Source organism: Rhinolophus sinicus, linkage group LG11 (genome assembly GCF_036562045.2).
Source record: "Rhinolophus sinicus isolate RSC01 linkage group LG11, ASM3656204v1, whole genome shotgun sequence".
Taxonomy (NCBI): domain Eukaryota; kingdom Metazoa; phylum Chordata; class Mammalia; order Chiroptera; family Rhinolophidae; genus Rhinolophus; species Rhinolophus sinicus.
The window spans coordinates 20981657-20998991 of NC_133760.1; the positions used below are offsets into that span (position 1 = coordinate 20981657).

Below are 17335 nucleotides of genomic sequence, written 5' to 3' on the forward strand. Positions count from 1 at the left end.
AGTGTGAGAAGGGAGCAACGAGGGGTTTCCTGCAACATTCATGACGTGAGGGGAATTTCGGCTCGGTGCCGTATAAAGGAAGCCTCCTAAGCGCTTCACCTTCAGTGATTTGGACTGAGGCATGAGAAATGGAGACCCATCCCGCTTTATCCATCCATCCATATCCATCAGTTTTGGTGTGCTTGAGCTGCTATAATCAAATACCACAGACTGGGTGGCTTATAAATAGCAGAAATTTATTGCTTATCGTTCTGGAGGCTGGAAATTGGAGATCAAGGTGCCAGCATGGTTGGTGAGGGCCCTGTCCCGGGTTTGCAGGTTTCCCACTGTATCCTCACGGAAAGGGTGAGGGAGCTCTGTGGGGCCCCTTTTCTAAGGGCACTAATCCCAGTTATGAGGGCTCCACCCTCATGCCCACATCACCTCCTAAAAGTACCACCTGTTAATACCACTACCTTTGGGGGTTAGAATTTCAACATGGGAATTTTGGGGAGTCACAAACATTCAGACCACAGCACCATGCACATCCACACACCTTCTCCATGGCACGCCGGCCACAGAGAAGCAGTTGATCTCGGAGCCTGGGAGGTAACTAGCACGGGTGGAGACCCTGGCCTAGCAGTGGTTATAACAGACACCCGACGGCCTGGGGCATCGGCAGGCCCCACGACCCGCCATGACGACCTCTGTCTCTAAACGGGGCGACAAACAGGACGCCAGGATGCCTGCAAGTAACTCTGGAGCCCGAGGGCTTTCAGAAGCAGCTCAAAGCCTCGCAAAGCAGCATGAGACCCTTCCACTCGTATTCAGAAGCCAAAATTCTGGCAGTGACACCGCCGTGCTAGCTGTGATCAGGCAACGAGTCACATGCAGAAGACGACAAAGAAGGACCAGGGGAGTGGGGCTGGAAGATGGCAAGCAAGGCAAGCTGTCGGCCGGACTGAGAACAGCACAAACACTGTGCACGCAGACGCACAGACACACACCTACCCTGCTCCTCCCACAACATGGCATTGCTTCTCCCTTCATCTCTGTTCTCGTGCCACACACGCCAGGCCCTCTTCACAGAGCACCCAAACATGCCAACAGGCTGGCTGGGGCCCAGAGGCACAGCTGACATTTCAGGGCCGATTCCAGCGTATGTGGTCTCGGATCTCAGAGACAACTACCACACAATCTTAAATAACCATGTTTTTAATGTTTCACAGAAGAAACTTGTTCTATACTATTAAGTTCATTATGAACTTGAATCACTGAAAATTTAAAGTCTATAATCACATTTAAACCCTAAGCAACAGCTTTTGTGTTCAGTGATTTGACTTAGTAAACGTACAAAGTCATGAACCTTTTCATACTTTTGTGATCTCCCAAATGTAACTAGTGAAATAAAGCATAGCCCTCTATCCCTTTGCAATGAGCGGAGAGCCATGGCAAAAGCCACCATGGCTGAATTATGTTCTAAGCTGGAAGGAAAATCTGTTCTCACCTGGGCCGTCTGCCCGGGTCCTTGGGATGCTGACTGATCCACCTGGGACAACAGCTGGCAGAGACTCTTGGTCTTTCTGAAGATGAGTTACCACAGCACCGACCCTGGGGCAGGGAGCCAGGCCAAAGGCAACGACGGAATCTTCTGGAGAGCACAGCATCCCCACCCAGACCATATCCACCGGTACCCATCACCGGCTTGTGATCAGGTATTGCACTTTTAATTGCGAATGGAAGTTAGGGCCCGGCCTCCCAAGGGACCCTGCTGCGGGTGACAGAACACTGCGTAACTTCGCTTTACTACAAGAGCTCCTTTTAGATACATAACCCCCCTGACCCTTCCAGAACATTATCCTTTTCCGGGCCGGGACGTCTGCTTTAGGAAAGTTTAGAGTTTGCTGTTCTTCTGGAACTGGGTCACCAGGCTGAGGACCTGCTCAGAAGCTTTGATGTTCTTTGAGCTGAGGTAGGCGATGCTGTTGGTGGCCGTGTCCTCCAGGTAATACCGGTAGTTGACCATCAGGCCGCACGAGCTGGTGATGCCCTTGAGGCTGACGTCGGCCATCCAGTTGATACGCCACAGCACAGCCCCGTTTTGCAGGTGGAAGTTGGCCACGGGGTTCAGGGCGTAGCCCCGGTGCTTCTCTCCGTACAGGTACCAGGCACAGAGCCTCATCAGGGGGGCCTGGAGCGCCCTGACCAGCTTTTCAGACTTCACCCATTCGTTGCTGCTGAGAAAGACCTTGAGGGTCTCAGTGATGGGACCGCCGGTGATCTCCGCGATTTCCTTACATTCAGAATCTGTAAATAGTTCATTCCTCCCGTGCTCCTTGGCTTGTGAATTCAGGAGCCCCAGAAGCCATTTGGTGAAACCAGGTATAGGTGACAGACTTGAAAACGTCTCAAGGTGAGGAAACTCTCTCTGTACGGCATGGTTGGGGTGGGGAAAGGAAGGTGGAGAAAACACACACATATAAAGCAAGTTCAGCAGGCGCGTCACGTACAGAAACCCCTCTGCAGTTAACATTTAGGTTTCATTAGCCTCTGTGTGCTGTTGTATAGCTTACAAAGTGGTGTCTCACGTGCATTCCTTTTCCTCTTTCAGGGAACGTTTATTAAGACTTAGGACGCGTGCCCGGCCCTGGAGGCAGCTTCAGTCCTCCCGCCTTTATGGTGGCGTCTCCGTCTGCACCACTGATCATGGTGGCAAGTTGGGTGACTTGCCTGAAATCAGAGCCGGGCGGCTGCCCAGAAGTAGGCCTCGGTGTGCGGTCTTCCGACTACAGATCTTGCCTTCCTGCCACACCACGTCCCTCCCATGGACTTCTTTGCAACCACAGACTCTGGTTTGGTGCTTGGCACACAAGTACCCAACGAGGCTGAATGAATAGGATTGCCCAGCTGTGCCCCAGTGGATGCAGGGCATGGGGTAACGGGGAGGCAGTGGGGATCTTCCCACATCAGACAGTATGGATCAATCATTATTGTTCAAATTACACAGGGAGCTCACTGATCATTTTTAAAAACCCCGTATTTTCTGATTATAAATGTAACATATGCTCACTATAGAAATTAAAAAAAAAATTTCCGACAGAAGCCAAGAAAAGCACAACACTTCTCTACTAGTCTGAGATAACTACCCTCAATAGTTGGGAAAGGCCAACTCCTGGTCTTTCTCCAGGCAGTTTTCAAATGGGTGAGGCATTTATTTTGGATCCTGCGAACTTACGAGCATTTTCTCATTGGCATCAAAATTCAAAAACTTAATTTTAACGATAGTCTTATCAAAAGACAAGACTGCACCACGATTTTCCTAACCACACTCTCTTCATCGGGCATTTACACTGGTTCTTTGTGATGGGTTTTCACAAAGCCCCGTGAACACTTTTGTGCAGGAGACGAGGACGCTTCCTTCGGGATTCTCTGATGACTTTCTGGCTCGCAGCTGAGTGCGGGATGAGCCGCCCACCGTCAGGATGCTACTGGGCTGAGGGGCCAACTCTGACTGACTCAGAAACAGCGATCCAGGACCCCGGACACTGCTCTCCTTCGACTGCCTTTCCTACCCTCCTACGGTCCCCCTTCTCCCACCCTATTCATTTACACCTTCAGCAAAGAAGAAGGAAATAAGACACTGATATTAATTAGATGTGGCTTCTTATCCCCTCGGGAAAAATGCCAGAGAGTAATTCTAATAAAGTTGGAATCCAACTGAACCCTGAGTTCTCAGGTTTGAAATTGATTATGAATTTAATACGAAGCACGTAAATATTTTCATTCCATTCTGTCATTCTCTAAGGAAGAACTTCTGCTACTGTGTTGAAACCACTCAAAGCAGAGAACACTACTCTCAGAGCCAATTATTAACAATCTAATTATTTTACCTAATAATTAAATTCTACTCATTCAAGTTTACCCAAGCCCCTTATGACATAATTTTAAAAAGCCTCAACCAGAGTGAACCTGAAGATTGCAGGTAGGATGGTGCGCGTGTTCTTCCCAGGGCAATAAACAGAAGGAAGTTTTTCATGTACGTATGGAAACAAAAAGCCAGTGTTTTTTAAGCTGCCTGGTCTAACCTTCACACTCCCTCAAACGATGAGAAAGCCCAAGGTGATGAAGTGTCAGGGACCAGAAGCCTGGAGAGTGTGGGTGAGGGTGTGTGGGGAACAGCCAGGTGTGGCTAGAACGACCAGAAAACGTATCATTCAAACTGGGACACATGACAGCGGAAGGTGGCACTCCTCATAACTATGATCCTACAACACATGCAAATCAGAACGTAAGGTCCTGAGAAGCTCGTCTCCAGATTCCTTTTCCTCAGCCCTATCTCCATCCCTCAGTGGTTTCAGGGCTCCTGGAAGTTCCTCCGGCACTTTTCTCCCCCCTCCGGCCTCCCCCGGGCTCCTATTCAGCCCGTGCCCATCACCTGGGAAGCCACTGCACCGCAGCAGGGTAAGAGTTCTACAAACAGCACCTCACTCACCTGCAGCTCCTTCACCACTCGCTTTATGAGGAAGGTCCCCAGCTCCACCCCTTGCAGTCCTTGCTGGGTCAGACTGATGGAATAAAAGATGGCGGCGGCGATTTTGTTCTTCTCCTCTGTTTCTGATGGAGGGCACTCCTTCACGATCCCCTGGAAAACATGAACGAAGGTGGTGAAGGCTTGGATGCTCTCAGACCCCGCTTGTCACCCTTTCACTTTGGGGCATCAGAAATCCTCGTAAGGTGGGAGCTGAGAGAGACCTCAGTGTCCCCGCTATTCAAGGGCCAGCTATGAAGATGAAATACCGTCTGTTCTAGTCTGAAATCTCTCTGAAGGCGGCAACTGCACAACTTCCCTGGGTTGTTTACTCAATACTGTATTATTTCTTTCTGTTTGAAATTCTCGTGCAAACTTTGTTGAATAGCAATTTATGTCCCTTTTGTCTTTTTCAGACCTTTGTCAAACTGAAACTTGGTTAATCTGCTCCCCTTCAACACCCAGACATAACACGTCGATCTGCTGTCTAGGTCACGGGGTTCCACTTTCTGAAGCTTTCCTGTCAAGGCCTGTTTGCTCCAACCTATAGTTATTTTCATTCCTTCTCTCTGAACTCTATCTAGTGTTTTAGATTTCTCAATAGGCCAGTGAGTTCCGTGTAACTTTTCCTTTAGGAAATTTACCTTTTCCTGACTTTTCTATGTACTGTTTTGATTTTGTGCCCCGTTCTTGTTTTTGCTCAGTGAAAACACACATCCACAGATACATACATGAAACAGCCTAAGATCTGGCTTGTACCAGAAAGGCCCTTAGCCAAGTCTGATTTTATTAGCTCTGAGGCTTGACTGCAGGGTTTTTGAACCTTCATCCTTCCCGCGGATCACGTGACAACAGTGGAGGAGAGGTGGCTACTTGTAGTTTGCTTTGATGCAGGCACACCGTCTTACTCCTGAGGACATTTATGCTAGTCTATCTTCTACCAGCTATGTTTAGTTCTTGAAGTCATCCCTTCAGATACTCAAAGGGACTTTTCTGTGATTCTCAAAAGGAAAGTGGGGCAGATGGTGAAACGAGGCAGCGGCGCCTCCTGGGCTAACGCCAGGCCCTGTCTCCTCTCCTCTGACGGAGGAACTCTATGCTTCAAAGAACGGGGCTCACCTCCCATCATTCCTAGTCTCCGTCTTGGGGAATTATTTCCTGTGTTTTTCAAGAAGTCGGTAGGTTACCTTGGGGTTCCTTATTGAAACATTTCCAGCAAATCTTATTTTAAAGTTTTCAAAATAAAAACAAATCATTCTTTGTTTACACGAATGAGATGTGCATAACGTCCGAGAGGCAGAAAGTCAATGCACAGAAAAGGATCACAAATTACTTCAAACCCCAACACCGAGTCCTGCTGCCAACCGTCTGATGCACACCTTTCCAGGTGTCTCAGTGGCAATAAGTATGCGCACGCGCGCACACACACACGTACACACACACACACACACACACACTGTGTGCGCACACATTCTCTCACATGCCCAGATGCTCAGTTCTCCACACCCGGAAGGCGGATGCCCTCAGGGCTAAGATGTGGGCTGGGTGGGCATCCAGGTCTCACCTCATCTATCATCGTGGGGAAATCACTGACGCTCCCTAAGCCTCAGTTTCCTTATGTCTAAAATGAGGACAATCATACCACTGCCACTAACAGCTCACACTCCGGGCGCTGTGGGCAGTAACACATGGTATGTGCTTCGCGGCTGCCGGGCACAGGACAAATGCTCCATGGATATTATTGATACTATAAATAAGGTCACACTATTCACGATATTCTGTAACCTGATTTTTTATGCAATAGTACGTCAAGGTTGGCTTTCCATGTCAAAAACATAAAACTAAATCAACACTTAAATACACTCCAGAAATCCAGCGCATCTGAGCATGTACCAGACGTACAGGCCACCATTCCTTTAACGCGTCCTCTACTGAGGACAGTTAGGTTATCATTTCCAGCAACTGTCTGCACGCTTAGGTCTGAGTACCTCCCCAGGATAAATTCCTGAGTGAAATTTTTAGGTCCAAGGAATGCACGTTTTATATTTTAACAGCTATCACCAAACAGTCCTCAGAGAGCTTGGAATACTTCTAGTGCGAGAGTGTGCAGGCTCCTTCAAACAGAAACCGTGAGGGATTTCTCCCTGCGATCAAGAATCTCTGCTCTTTGGCCCGCTCGATCGCTCTACCTTCGATACTAGGAATGCCGCCCTGCGTGCCTGTCCTGTGGCCTGCTATCATCTCTCCAGCTTCTGCACAGGCTATTCCCATCCCAAACCCCTCGCCCACCGTGCCTCCTGGTCTGGCAAACCCGCGGTGCCCTGGGTGTCCCCCTGACCTGTCTTTACGTTCACTGACATCTGCTCTCCTATTCCCAGTCCCGGGACCTGTTCTCCTTCTGCCCCCATGCGCCTGCAGGAATGTTTCAAACATTCTCGCTGACTCCATAAGGAGAAGCCCAGCCTGCCGCCGACAGCACCTACCAAACCCGGCCCCCAGCACCTCTACTCACTGGGCAGGGCTCTGGGCTGCATCAGGCCCAGAGCACGGGGACTACTTTTCAATCACATGTCTTTTAAAACGGCCCACTGGCACTTTACAAATGCTGAAAAGTTGAACCATGCGCCCTTCTTCTCCCTTCACAACTCTTTTGTGCTTCACAAAAATATTCTGTAATAAGGTTTAAAAATAATAAGAATAAAATATTCTTTAACCACGTCTAACTCAAAGTCAGCAGAGCTAGATGAATGCTCTCTGCATTTCCTGTCTATAAACTACACACCTACGTTCTGGAGCTACAAACTTGGAGAGTTTATCTAGCCTATTCAAAAATCCACAAAAGCCTAAAGCGGTTTCTTTTTACAAAGGGGTTAAGAGCAAGTTTAGCAAAGCTTCAGGGACTGCGGGATGCCTGCTTTGCCCTCAGCTGACCGCCTGTCCCCAGGTACCTGAATGTTGCTGGAGATCTCACTGGTCAGAGCCACGTGCAAAACCACCAGGGGCTCCCCTGGGGTTGTGCAGTGAGAGAAGAAGCAACACCTCCTGTAAGGTCCCACGCGCCGCTTCATATCCATCCAGTTTTTCACAGGGTGCACAGCCTCAGACCTGATGAGAAGATTGTAAAGACGTAAGACAAATGTACAATTTACAAGTTAAATAACCAATCCTGACTCTGATTCACATTAGTCACTAAAGTCAAATAAATCCTTAAATACAGCTTCAATGGACGCTTCAGGAATATTCAAAGAAAATAATTTTAACGCGAAACAGCACTGACTGAGAGGAACTATATAATTAACGACCATTTTTACACACAAAATTATGCTCTAATTTTTAATACCTGGTCTTAAGATTAGTTTGTGAGGCCATTGGGAAGCAGTTATGCAGAAGATTTTAACGCAGAAACCTAACCAGATGCTCTCTCGGTGAACATTTTATGTTTTATTTCCTTTGAATCTCTGCAGTTTGAAGTCAATGTTGCACACACACAGCTCTCGGTTCCATTTGGCCAGCAACCTGGTCCAACCCCTATTTTGTTTTCAACACATGAAACGGCAGCAGGCACTCACTACCGGCCCCTCCAGTCTGTTACACTTCACATAGTACAACATTTTCCAAACCTCAGATTCTGTAAGACAACATGGAACGTGAGGAGCTTTTCCTGTCTGTAAGAACAGCCAAGACACGCTAGCCTGCATTTCCCTGTGTCTGGGACATGCTGGAATTAAGCACCCATAGAGTTAATTCAGACATTTTAGCCAAGGAGAGATTTTAATAACTAGATGCAATAGATGCTGTTTGGAGTACTACCTGAAAACACCTGGTCCAGGGAATTCATACAGCTCTGACAATAGGGTCTTGGGGAGAAGGGGGCCCATGTGCTTTAAATATGAGGACTTAGGTGAGACCCTGCGGGGAGGTTTGCTGGCAGAGGGACCAGTTCCATCCGTGCCCTTTCCTCCTCCACGCCCACGACATCACCTGCTAGGACAGCCACACATCGTGAGTGCTGGGTTTGGGTTTGCTTAGGCTTGGAACAAAATGTGCACATGGAAGGAGACTGGCTTTCAGCTAAAATGTAAGAAACACGAAGACGTGAATACTTACTCACTGACTTTCTGAAGCACCTCGCAGGGTGAATGCCAGGTCACCCGTTCTAGGTTCAGGAACCCTGACGAAAACCACTCTGAGAGCATGCCTTTCAGCACTCCATTCATTTCCTGAAAAGGAGAAGCGAAAGCGTCAGCCTTCCAAGGAGACGAGATCAAGCCCATCTCTGCATCGCCGCCAGCACAATGAATTAATTAAAACACCAAGACGCGATACCAAACGAGGCTGTGCAAGAAGATGACATCTCCAGACGGCCTGTTCTGAGGGAGCTCTGCTGCACTCTCCTTATCTCAACCAAGCTAGATGGACTGCAGCGCTCCATTTAGACTTTACTTCTTCAAGCTGGAAGATACCTGAATGGGAGTCTTCAATTTGAGCGTTTCCCAAATCAAATAATATATTCCAATTCATTCACCGTCGCAAACACACTGAAAATGTAAAGTTCATGTAATAACTGGTGTTTTTATCATAAAGGAAATGCCAGCACAGGCAGCACGGAGCTCAAACCCTCATCCCCAGGAATAGTTTGTGATGCGCCAAAACAGCATTCCTCTTTCCTAAGAGAAGCAAGTACTGGGCCCAGGGACCAGAATTTGTCAACTCTGAGATGCGCATTTTCATATTTTAACACCTCTGAAGTCAGGATGCATCTTTCAAATGATGGCAGGGCCACAGTTTAACTGGTAGCATTTTTTTCTCCCTTAGTGGGACACAAAATAATAGTATCTAGCAATCAGTGCATTTCGGTTTGATGAAATTATTCTAATTCCACTTGTTTATATCTGATCTATTTCCAAAAATTATTTGAGTCAACTTTCCCATAAAAGATACACTTGCACGGAAACCCTTCAAGCAAGAATAGAACAAGAAGCGTGTGAAGAAGCGAGAGGGGCAGAACCATCTCAGCTCAGCCTGCTGTGACCACCACTTCACAAGTACCAGCGGTGAGCTGTCCAACAGCTAGAGTGACGAGGAGAGGGGGGCAAATCTAGGGCTAACTGGGGGGAAGACAGACAGTCAGACTAGGACTGAATGTAATGTAAAGACGAGCTTTGGAAAAGCTAGGGCTGTCCACAGATGTCATCTTGGGACAGTGGGAACCTCCCCATGGGAGGTGACAGAGCACAGGGTTGACGAGAACTTGATGAGGCTGTTTTTAAAAGGATTTACGAACCACACAGGCAGCTGGACCAGATGCCCTCTGCAATTCCTTTGACCTCTCCATTCATTCCATAACCCAGTCTCCTTTACTGGGCTCTGAGCTCTGTAAGGGCAGAGGTCATTTCTGATTCATTCCTCTAGTTCCCAAAGCATTCCCCCGTTTAGATGATATCAAACCAAAAAGAGAAGAAAAGCTGGAGAACGGTGAGTAGGAAGTGGCAGGAAAGGAGGATATGCGATGCCATTTGCTGGGCAACACAGAACGGCTCCTCATCACCTGCACTTACTGCGCAGGACTACACTGCTTCTTAATCTCCCTGAGTGCGTGCTACCGTGTTTCCCCGAAAATAAGTCCTAGCCGGACAATCAGCTCTAATGCGCCTTTTGGAGCAAAAATTAATATAAGACCTGGTTTTATATTATAGTAAAAGAAGACCGGGTCTTATATTAATTTTTGCTCCAAAGACACATTAGAGCTGATTGTCTGGGTAGGTCTTATTTTCGGGGAAACAGGGTAAAAACCAGGGACCCTCGCCCCAGAAAAATGCAAACATATTAAGTTTTGCATACAACCTCCTGGGGTTCATGGACCCTTCGAAACCCATCGATGGATCATTCCCAGGGGTCATGGACCCCAGGTTACAACCTCTGTATTGTATGGTTAGAAATGGATCAGCCGAGTCCCACGTAAGACGTACTGGCATCTCTACTACATTTATAACAGAAAGAAAGCCAGAAATATCTAGTTTCAGCATTAATTCAGTATTAATTATGAAAGAAATGGTTTGGCCGATGAAAGCTCCCTGCCTAAAAGTTTCTTCATTCTATTTTGGGCTACTGACAACTACAAAATGTGACACTGGTACACGAGAACTGGGAATCTATGCTAAAGGTTACAAGTCTCTGCTGCTTAGTTCTGACACGGGGACAGCTGTTCAGGCTGGAATTAATCACCCCATGCAGCAAGGTTACTGGATCACAGAGAACAGGAGGGAAAGAAATCGCTTATACTTTCTGCGCATTAATTCTGCAATCATTTATCAACAATCCAAGACTGAGAAGTACACCTGCTAGGAATATTGTGGCGATGCCACAGTCAGTGCTAGGTTTCCGTTTTTTCTGTACTGCTAATTCCAGTTTTCTTGGATGACATCGTGTAGAAGGCCAGTCAACTCTCCCTTTCAGCAGAGAAAAAGCTGTCTCCTACACTCTCTTCTGAAGTTTTTGGCTATCAAGATCTTTGCATTTTGGGTATGTGAAGAAGACCCATAGCTCAGAGGCCCTGAGCTGGGGAGGGGAGCTGAAAGCAATTGGTGAGGGTCGCAGAACTGAAGCTAAAACATTTTGGGTACAACTCCAACTCATGCCAGCTGCTACCCACCACGTGGCTAGGGCACGCTTTCCTACCTACTGCTAAGTTCTTTTCTAGTCTAGCTAAGCGCAGAGTTTAGGAGGACCAATAAAGACCACTCTACTACCTTAAAAGACAAGCCACCAGAAGAGGTTGTGCACAAGCGTCTAGCACAGCTGGGCATGGCAGCGGTGGGGATGCGGCCACGTCTGACAGATGTTTAATCCCTGCTCTTAGGGTCCGCCTCTGCTTCTGTTAAGGCCCACATACCTCTCATTTCACCATGTCTATGTTTAAACTGCCCGTGAAAAACCCCTCCCATTTTTTAAAGGCCAACTTCGCTCTAGTGCCTACAAATCACTGCACAGTGCTCAGCTGCTTAGACCTTCTGCTATAATGGGGTTCGGTTTGGTTTCATTGGGATTTTGTCTGTAAGAACCCTAACTCTTCAACCCAAGTGGGCCTTTGGAAATGAATGTCTTTGGAGAAAGACAAACGCCTGTAAACTGCACACAGAACACACACACACTCCCACACAATCACCCTCCCGTACATACACCCTGTAAGCGGAGCTGGACATGCACCCACAGGTTCACAGGGATTTTGTTTAGGAGGCACCAGGACACGGCATTCGCATTATCGGATCTGCTCTCTCATAAAAACACAACAGAGAGTTGACCTTTGCCAGGTTATAAAAACTTTCTTCAAAATAGCACTTATATCTTTCCAGGCAGAGACTTGAAACTGAATCTGAACTTCAAATCTAAAAGGACTAAGACTCCCCATGGGAGAGAAAAGACACCGTGCTGATATAAAATATCCTGGGAGAGACACCCCCACCGGGCCTCACGACCAGATTGGTCTTCACACTCTCCAAACGGAAGTGTCCGTCTTGCGATTCTTCCTGTATTTCCAGTTATCACAACCCTTGGTCAGAGACCACTGTCTGGACAAATTGTGCCCTCGTCTGTAAGCCAGATAGTTACCAAAGCTCCACCATACCTGCAGGGCATTTCTTAGAGGAGCAGCAGGCTGACCTTGACCATACCCCCCCACCAGCTGAGGCGCTCACCTCCGTGCAGAGCCAACTAGCCCAGGGAGTTAAGTGACTTGTCTAAGATCACCTAAAATCATGCCCTTAACCAGTGGATGGCAACGACAGGACTGGGAACCGGCCTCTCCCCTCTACACATCATGCTTCTTCTACTATAACCCACTTCCCGCAGGAGACACCAAATCAGCATTCTTTCTGGCCTCACATCACCGGTTATTCTCAAGTGCCTTCGCACCCTATGGGATCGAGTAAACAACCTAAGCCGGGCACGCAGTAGATCAAATCCATTCCAGGGTCAATAAATGCTCGGGGCCAAGCCCACAGCACTTCTCAAGTAAACCAGTACGCGTTCACTTGACCTTACCTAGCAAGTCCTAGTATCAGCAAGGGCCAGGTGAGCAGCATGCCCGTGACAGGGTGCCTGCTGTATGCACACAGTAAGGGGTGCTGACATCTGGGGCAGCTGCGGAGGGAGCTGCCACTCCCCCAGCCTCACGGGCATCACAGGCTCCTGGAGGTCTGGGACTCTTGCCCTAAAGCTTCACGTGCTAAGCTTCTGGTGGATTCTAACACTGAATTCCAAAAAAAAAACACAGTTTGAGCTGTATTGCCTCTTTAACATGGGATGTAAAATCCAGAATGAGGTAGAAGGGAATCAAGATGGATAGTAAGTGGTTCTCGTGATAGATTACAGTATCAGAGTGCAGTGACCATGTCTATGGACTAAAAAAACCCACTACTCTTTGATTTCAATGGCAGGGATTTTTTTTTTTAAGTTTTATGTAACTATGTAGAGCAAAGAAGGGGCTCACCAGATTCGCCCATAACAATCAGATGCACTAAAGAGAAAGATGAAATTTCTAGGTAAAGAAATGGAAGAGGCTTCTGCACCCAATGTGTCCAGACCCCGTGCAGAGGCCCAGGTCAAGCATATCACATTTATCCTTTGTTAAGAAACACCTTGATTCCGTGTGGCTTTTTGCTTGTGGTACGCAACATCTTTTTCCCTCACGGGTGTGGACCGGGTTAAAAACCAAGGGAACCCTGAACATCCGAGGACGGGGTGTTGCTGGCAGCTCTGGATTTCCCCAGGGCCGGCTCCTCTCTCCTATCAAGTCAGGGTTCAATGTCACAGCTTTCAGCTGCCACGACGTTCCTTCTCAACTGCACAATAACCAAGTTTTCTTGTGTGGGCAAGCGCAAGGGGGCACATTCAGTAATGTGTCAGAGTATGAGAGAATTTACCACTGGATGGGATACTAGAAATCACCCAGTGCCAACGCATGATTAACTGGGCCGGGGGCAGTCCAAATGGCTGATGTGTCTCTCTTGGTTGTGCAGAAACCTCCAAGCCCTCCCGGCTTCCTTTCAGGCTCAGAGCTCTGTGAGTGGAGCAGTCTGACATCAAGACAGATGGGGATGATTACTGCGCTGATTCTGCTTATAGCAAGGAACCCAGGAGTCTACCTTAACGCTTCAGTCATCACTTGGCTATGCAAGAAATTAAAGACAAGTTGCCCAGTTTTTAAGGAGCTGATCATCTAGTTGGGGTGGGGGGAATAATACATTTCAAACACTAAATTCTGTGGTTAATGTATAAAATGCAAGTGAGGGGGGCAGCTATATGCCATGAAGCTCAAAACTGGGTGAGACCACTTGGAGCCGGAGTAGTTGGCAAAGCTGAGTGAATGAGCTGGAGGTGGAGGAAGCCCTTATTCTACCAGGCCTCCCAAGCAGGAATCACACAGGGGCTCGGGAACTTTCCATCCAAGAGCCGGGTTGGCGAGAGAGGAGAGTCTATGGAGAGGAACAAGGAATGGAGAGTAAAGCTGGACGTGTCGTCCAGGATGGTTTGGTGTAGATCAAAAATGGCAAAGGAAAGACTAAATGCAATCCTTCTGGCACGTGAGGCTTAATGATTTTTCAACAAGGGAGTCAAGACTGACCTGTGGTTTTAGAGAAAGATGGGCACTGGGACTGCTGATAAGATGGAAGCTTGCACAAATTCTTGGGAGAAGTAAATACAGTCACAACTAGAGAATGCTGAACTCATTCAGTGAAACTAAATAAAACCAAGCCATCAATTAACTGGGTTGGTTTATCTTGACCCCCATTTCATAGGGAAAAAAAAAGACAAAATTCTCAGGGAACACATCTATTTGAGATCTAGTTAAATAGTCAACTCCGAGAGTCACCGTGTAGTGTGACAAAGTACCCAACTGTGGAGGAGCAAGTTGACGACTTGAGTTGCCACTTCCACCAGCTCTGTGCTCTGGGCACTGCACTTGCCTTCGACAAGCATCAATCACCTGATCGGTAACATAGCTCCCTATGGCTTGCTGAAGATGCAACGAGCAAGTTCATGAAAAGCACTTAGCACCCACCAGGCCTCCTACTAACTCTTCCCATTCTAGAATGGAAGCTCCTGGACCAAGCAACCCTGGAGTCTAGAGCATGTCTCACACAAGATAAATACCAGATGGCTGCATGTCGGATGGATGGGTGGATGATTTCATTTTGAGACAGATAACATTCTACCTAATTCTCTAGCCTCCTGTGTGGTTAAGAATCAAGTTCCAGAAGGATCAGCATAAAATACTGGCCCCTGCTTCAAGAAAAAAAGCCTGCTTGGATGGCAGACTATACCCACGCCTCCCTCAAGAGGAATCGGGTGGAAATGCAGTGAGTGGAACTGAATCAGACTGGGCTTGAGCCAGGAACATGGTCAGTTCAGGACAGGACTCCATGACTGATTTGGTGCTGGTGCAATGAACTGTAGGTTCTCTGTCTGTGAAGGTTTGTGGCCCTACGTAACAATACTGTAAATCAACCAGCTTCCTGAGAAATCAAATCATAGTCACTATTACCACTGCGATTAAGCCCATCCTTAACTACACCCAATTTTTGCACATTTAAAGTTAAGGAGCCAAGAAAGTTTTTGATAACACCGTAACTCATGATAAGGGTGTGAAGTGTAGTACAAAGAACCTCAGATGTGAATTATCTATGTGCTTTCAATTCTTGGTCAAGTCACATCACCTCACTGTATGTTCCCTAAACTGTGCAAGTGGACGGGCCTATCACCTCTCTAGAGTGAGGCAATAAACACTACAACTATCACACCAGTGTTAAGAGTTGTTACAGGAATTAGGGCGTATCATTCAATTGTTCAGGTTTTTAGAGCCAATTGGACCTACTAAAATTCTGAATGTCAGAACTTCCTGAAACGTTTACATCCTTCGTTTACTCAAAGAGCAAGTTAGTGGTCTCACCACATTTCACACCAATAGTATAAAAGGACTACATTCAACCACCAGCCATCTTTCAACTCATCCTTATTTAAATCTTAAAGTATTTATTCGCATCTACCATGAGCTCACGGAGCTGAGCATCTGATTATCTCCAGCAGTCAACCTGACTCGTGTGTTAGGGCTCATCTCAGGGAGGTGAAAAGCCTGCCCAACGTTACGCAGCAAAGAGAAGTCCAGAAGGCACCCACACTCCTAGACAGCGGCGACCTCAAGTTCTAGCCGTCTTTGTGCTGTTTCACAGGACTTCTTAGGACGGTGGCTTATTTTTGCTGACACCATCCAGGTTTTCAGAAAGGCTGCCTAATGCCCAGTTTGGGACTCATTCAAGTATCCTACATAGAGATGAAACCTGTCAGCTAAAGTAATAAAAAAAACCAGACTTTATGGAGCGCACTCACCATGAATGAGACCTGACAGTCACCTTAAAAGTAGGCGAGTGTCACTTCTGGTAAGCGCTACCTAGTAAGGCCTGGAGCAACACATGCCTAGGGGGAGCTAAGGACTCAGGACGTATGGGAAGGGGACGGGGCTCAGGCGTCTGTAACTCATGACGAGGTGTGCAGCGCTTCAGGAAGGGAAGGCGGAGTGTTTGGGGCTTGACCGGCAGCTGAGGACTCCACTGGGAAGACTACCAAGAGCCCGCGGACCTGGGCGCAAGGCGGGGGCGCAACCCGGACTGTCCCCCCTGCCAGGGGGTAGGGGAGGCCCGGGCGGGGCCTTACCCGGACGTGCGGCCCCTCCACCAGCTTGAGGGCCTGCGCCTCGAGCAGGTCGGCCCGCAGCTGCACGAGGAAGCGCACGCCGCCGTCCAACTTGCTGATGTGGTGGAAGAGGCCGCGGTAGCGCGGCACCAGGGCGTAGCGCAGCCGGTCCTCCGCCTGCAGCAGCACGGCCGTCTCCCGCGGCTCCTGGCGCAGCTGAAGCACGCCAGCGCTCTGCTCCGCCACCTGGCTGTGGTCCACGCCGAAGCCCCCCGCCAGGCGACCCAGCAGCTCGGCGCGCTCGGCCACCTCGGCCAAGCCGCCGTAGAAGCTCACGAAGTCCGCGCACTGGCTCTCGACCGCAGCCGGAGACTTCTCGCGCAGCTCGTAGGCCGGCATCGCGGGCACGGAGCGGCGCAGCAGCTCGTCCATGGCCCGCTCCAGGGCGCCCGCCGCTGCCGGCCCACTCGACAGCCGGGGTCCGGGCGGCCGCTGCGGCCGCCGAAGTAGCCGCAGCGGGAGGAAGCACCGCACCGTCAGACTCGGCCCGAGGCCTCGCATGGCGCCAGGGGACAGCTGCCTAGAAAACGCCACCACCGCTGTGCTTCCGACTTCCGGCGTGCGCCCGCCCCATTGGCCGAGGCAGGGGGACTGGCGGGGCGGAGGCCAATGGGAGGGCGCGGCCGCGGGACTGGTGCGGGGTGGGGACGGGGCGGAGCGTGGCCTGAGGCCAAGTGCGCCAAAGGTCCCCGCCGGTGGCGTCACGCCCGCCCCTGCCCTGTCACCTAGCCACCCAAAGTCACCGTCTCAGCCCCTCTCCCCACCGCGTACGCGCCTCTTAATCCCTAGAGCCGAACTCTCCAAGCTCAAGGTGATTCAAAGTCACCTGGGGAACGTGTTACGCATGCAGATTCCTGGGCCCCTTTCCCAGAGATTCTGACTCGGTATGTTTGGGGAGGAGCAAAGGAATCTGCGTGCTTACTAAGTTTTGTGGTGGTTACTCTCTGGCCGAGTAGCCTAAGTGCTCTCAATTCCTTGTCTGGGTCTGATTATACACGTGACTCCCAGAGCTGCAGCCCTTCTCTCTCCTGAGCTCCAGACCCAGCTTCCAGATGCCTGCTGGAGAGCTTTTCATGGATG

At 49.0% G+C, this 17335-nt stretch overlaps 1 protein-coding gene across 1 annotated transcript; it reads right to left on the minus strand.

The window, feature by feature from the left end:
- Positions 1-1178: 1178 nt before the first annotated feature.
- Positions 1179-17010, minus strand: MLYCD (malonyl-CoA decarboxylase). The gene is made up of 5 exons (XM_019743709.2): positions 16217-17010; positions 8615-8727; positions 7456-7612; positions 4472-4621; positions 1179-2407 (listed from the first exon to the last, which is right to left on the minus strand). The coding sequence occupies exons 1-5, from the start codon at positions 16754-16756 to the stop codon at positions 1874-1876; spliced, it is 1494 nt and encodes a 497-aa protein (XP_019599268.1). The 5' UTR covers positions 16757-17010; the 3' UTR covers positions 1179-1873.
- Between the last annotated feature and the right edge of the window lie 325 nt (positions 17011-17335).

Excerpts from the sequence above, each read along its gene's own strand:
- MLYCD (XM_019743709.2), bottom strand. The coding sequence starts at position 16,756 with ATGCGAGGCCTCGGGCCGAGTCTGACGGTGCGGTGCTTCCTCCCGCTG. Across the intron at positions 8,728-16,216 it reads TGGAGGGGCCGCACGTCCGG|GAAATGAATGGAGTGCTGAA; the intron begins GTAAGGCCCCGC and ends TCTCCTTTTCAG. Across the intron at positions 4,622-7,455 it reads AGATCTCCAGCAACATTCAG|GGGATCGTGAAGGAGTGCCC; the intron begins GTACCTGGGGAC and ends CATGTTTTCCAG.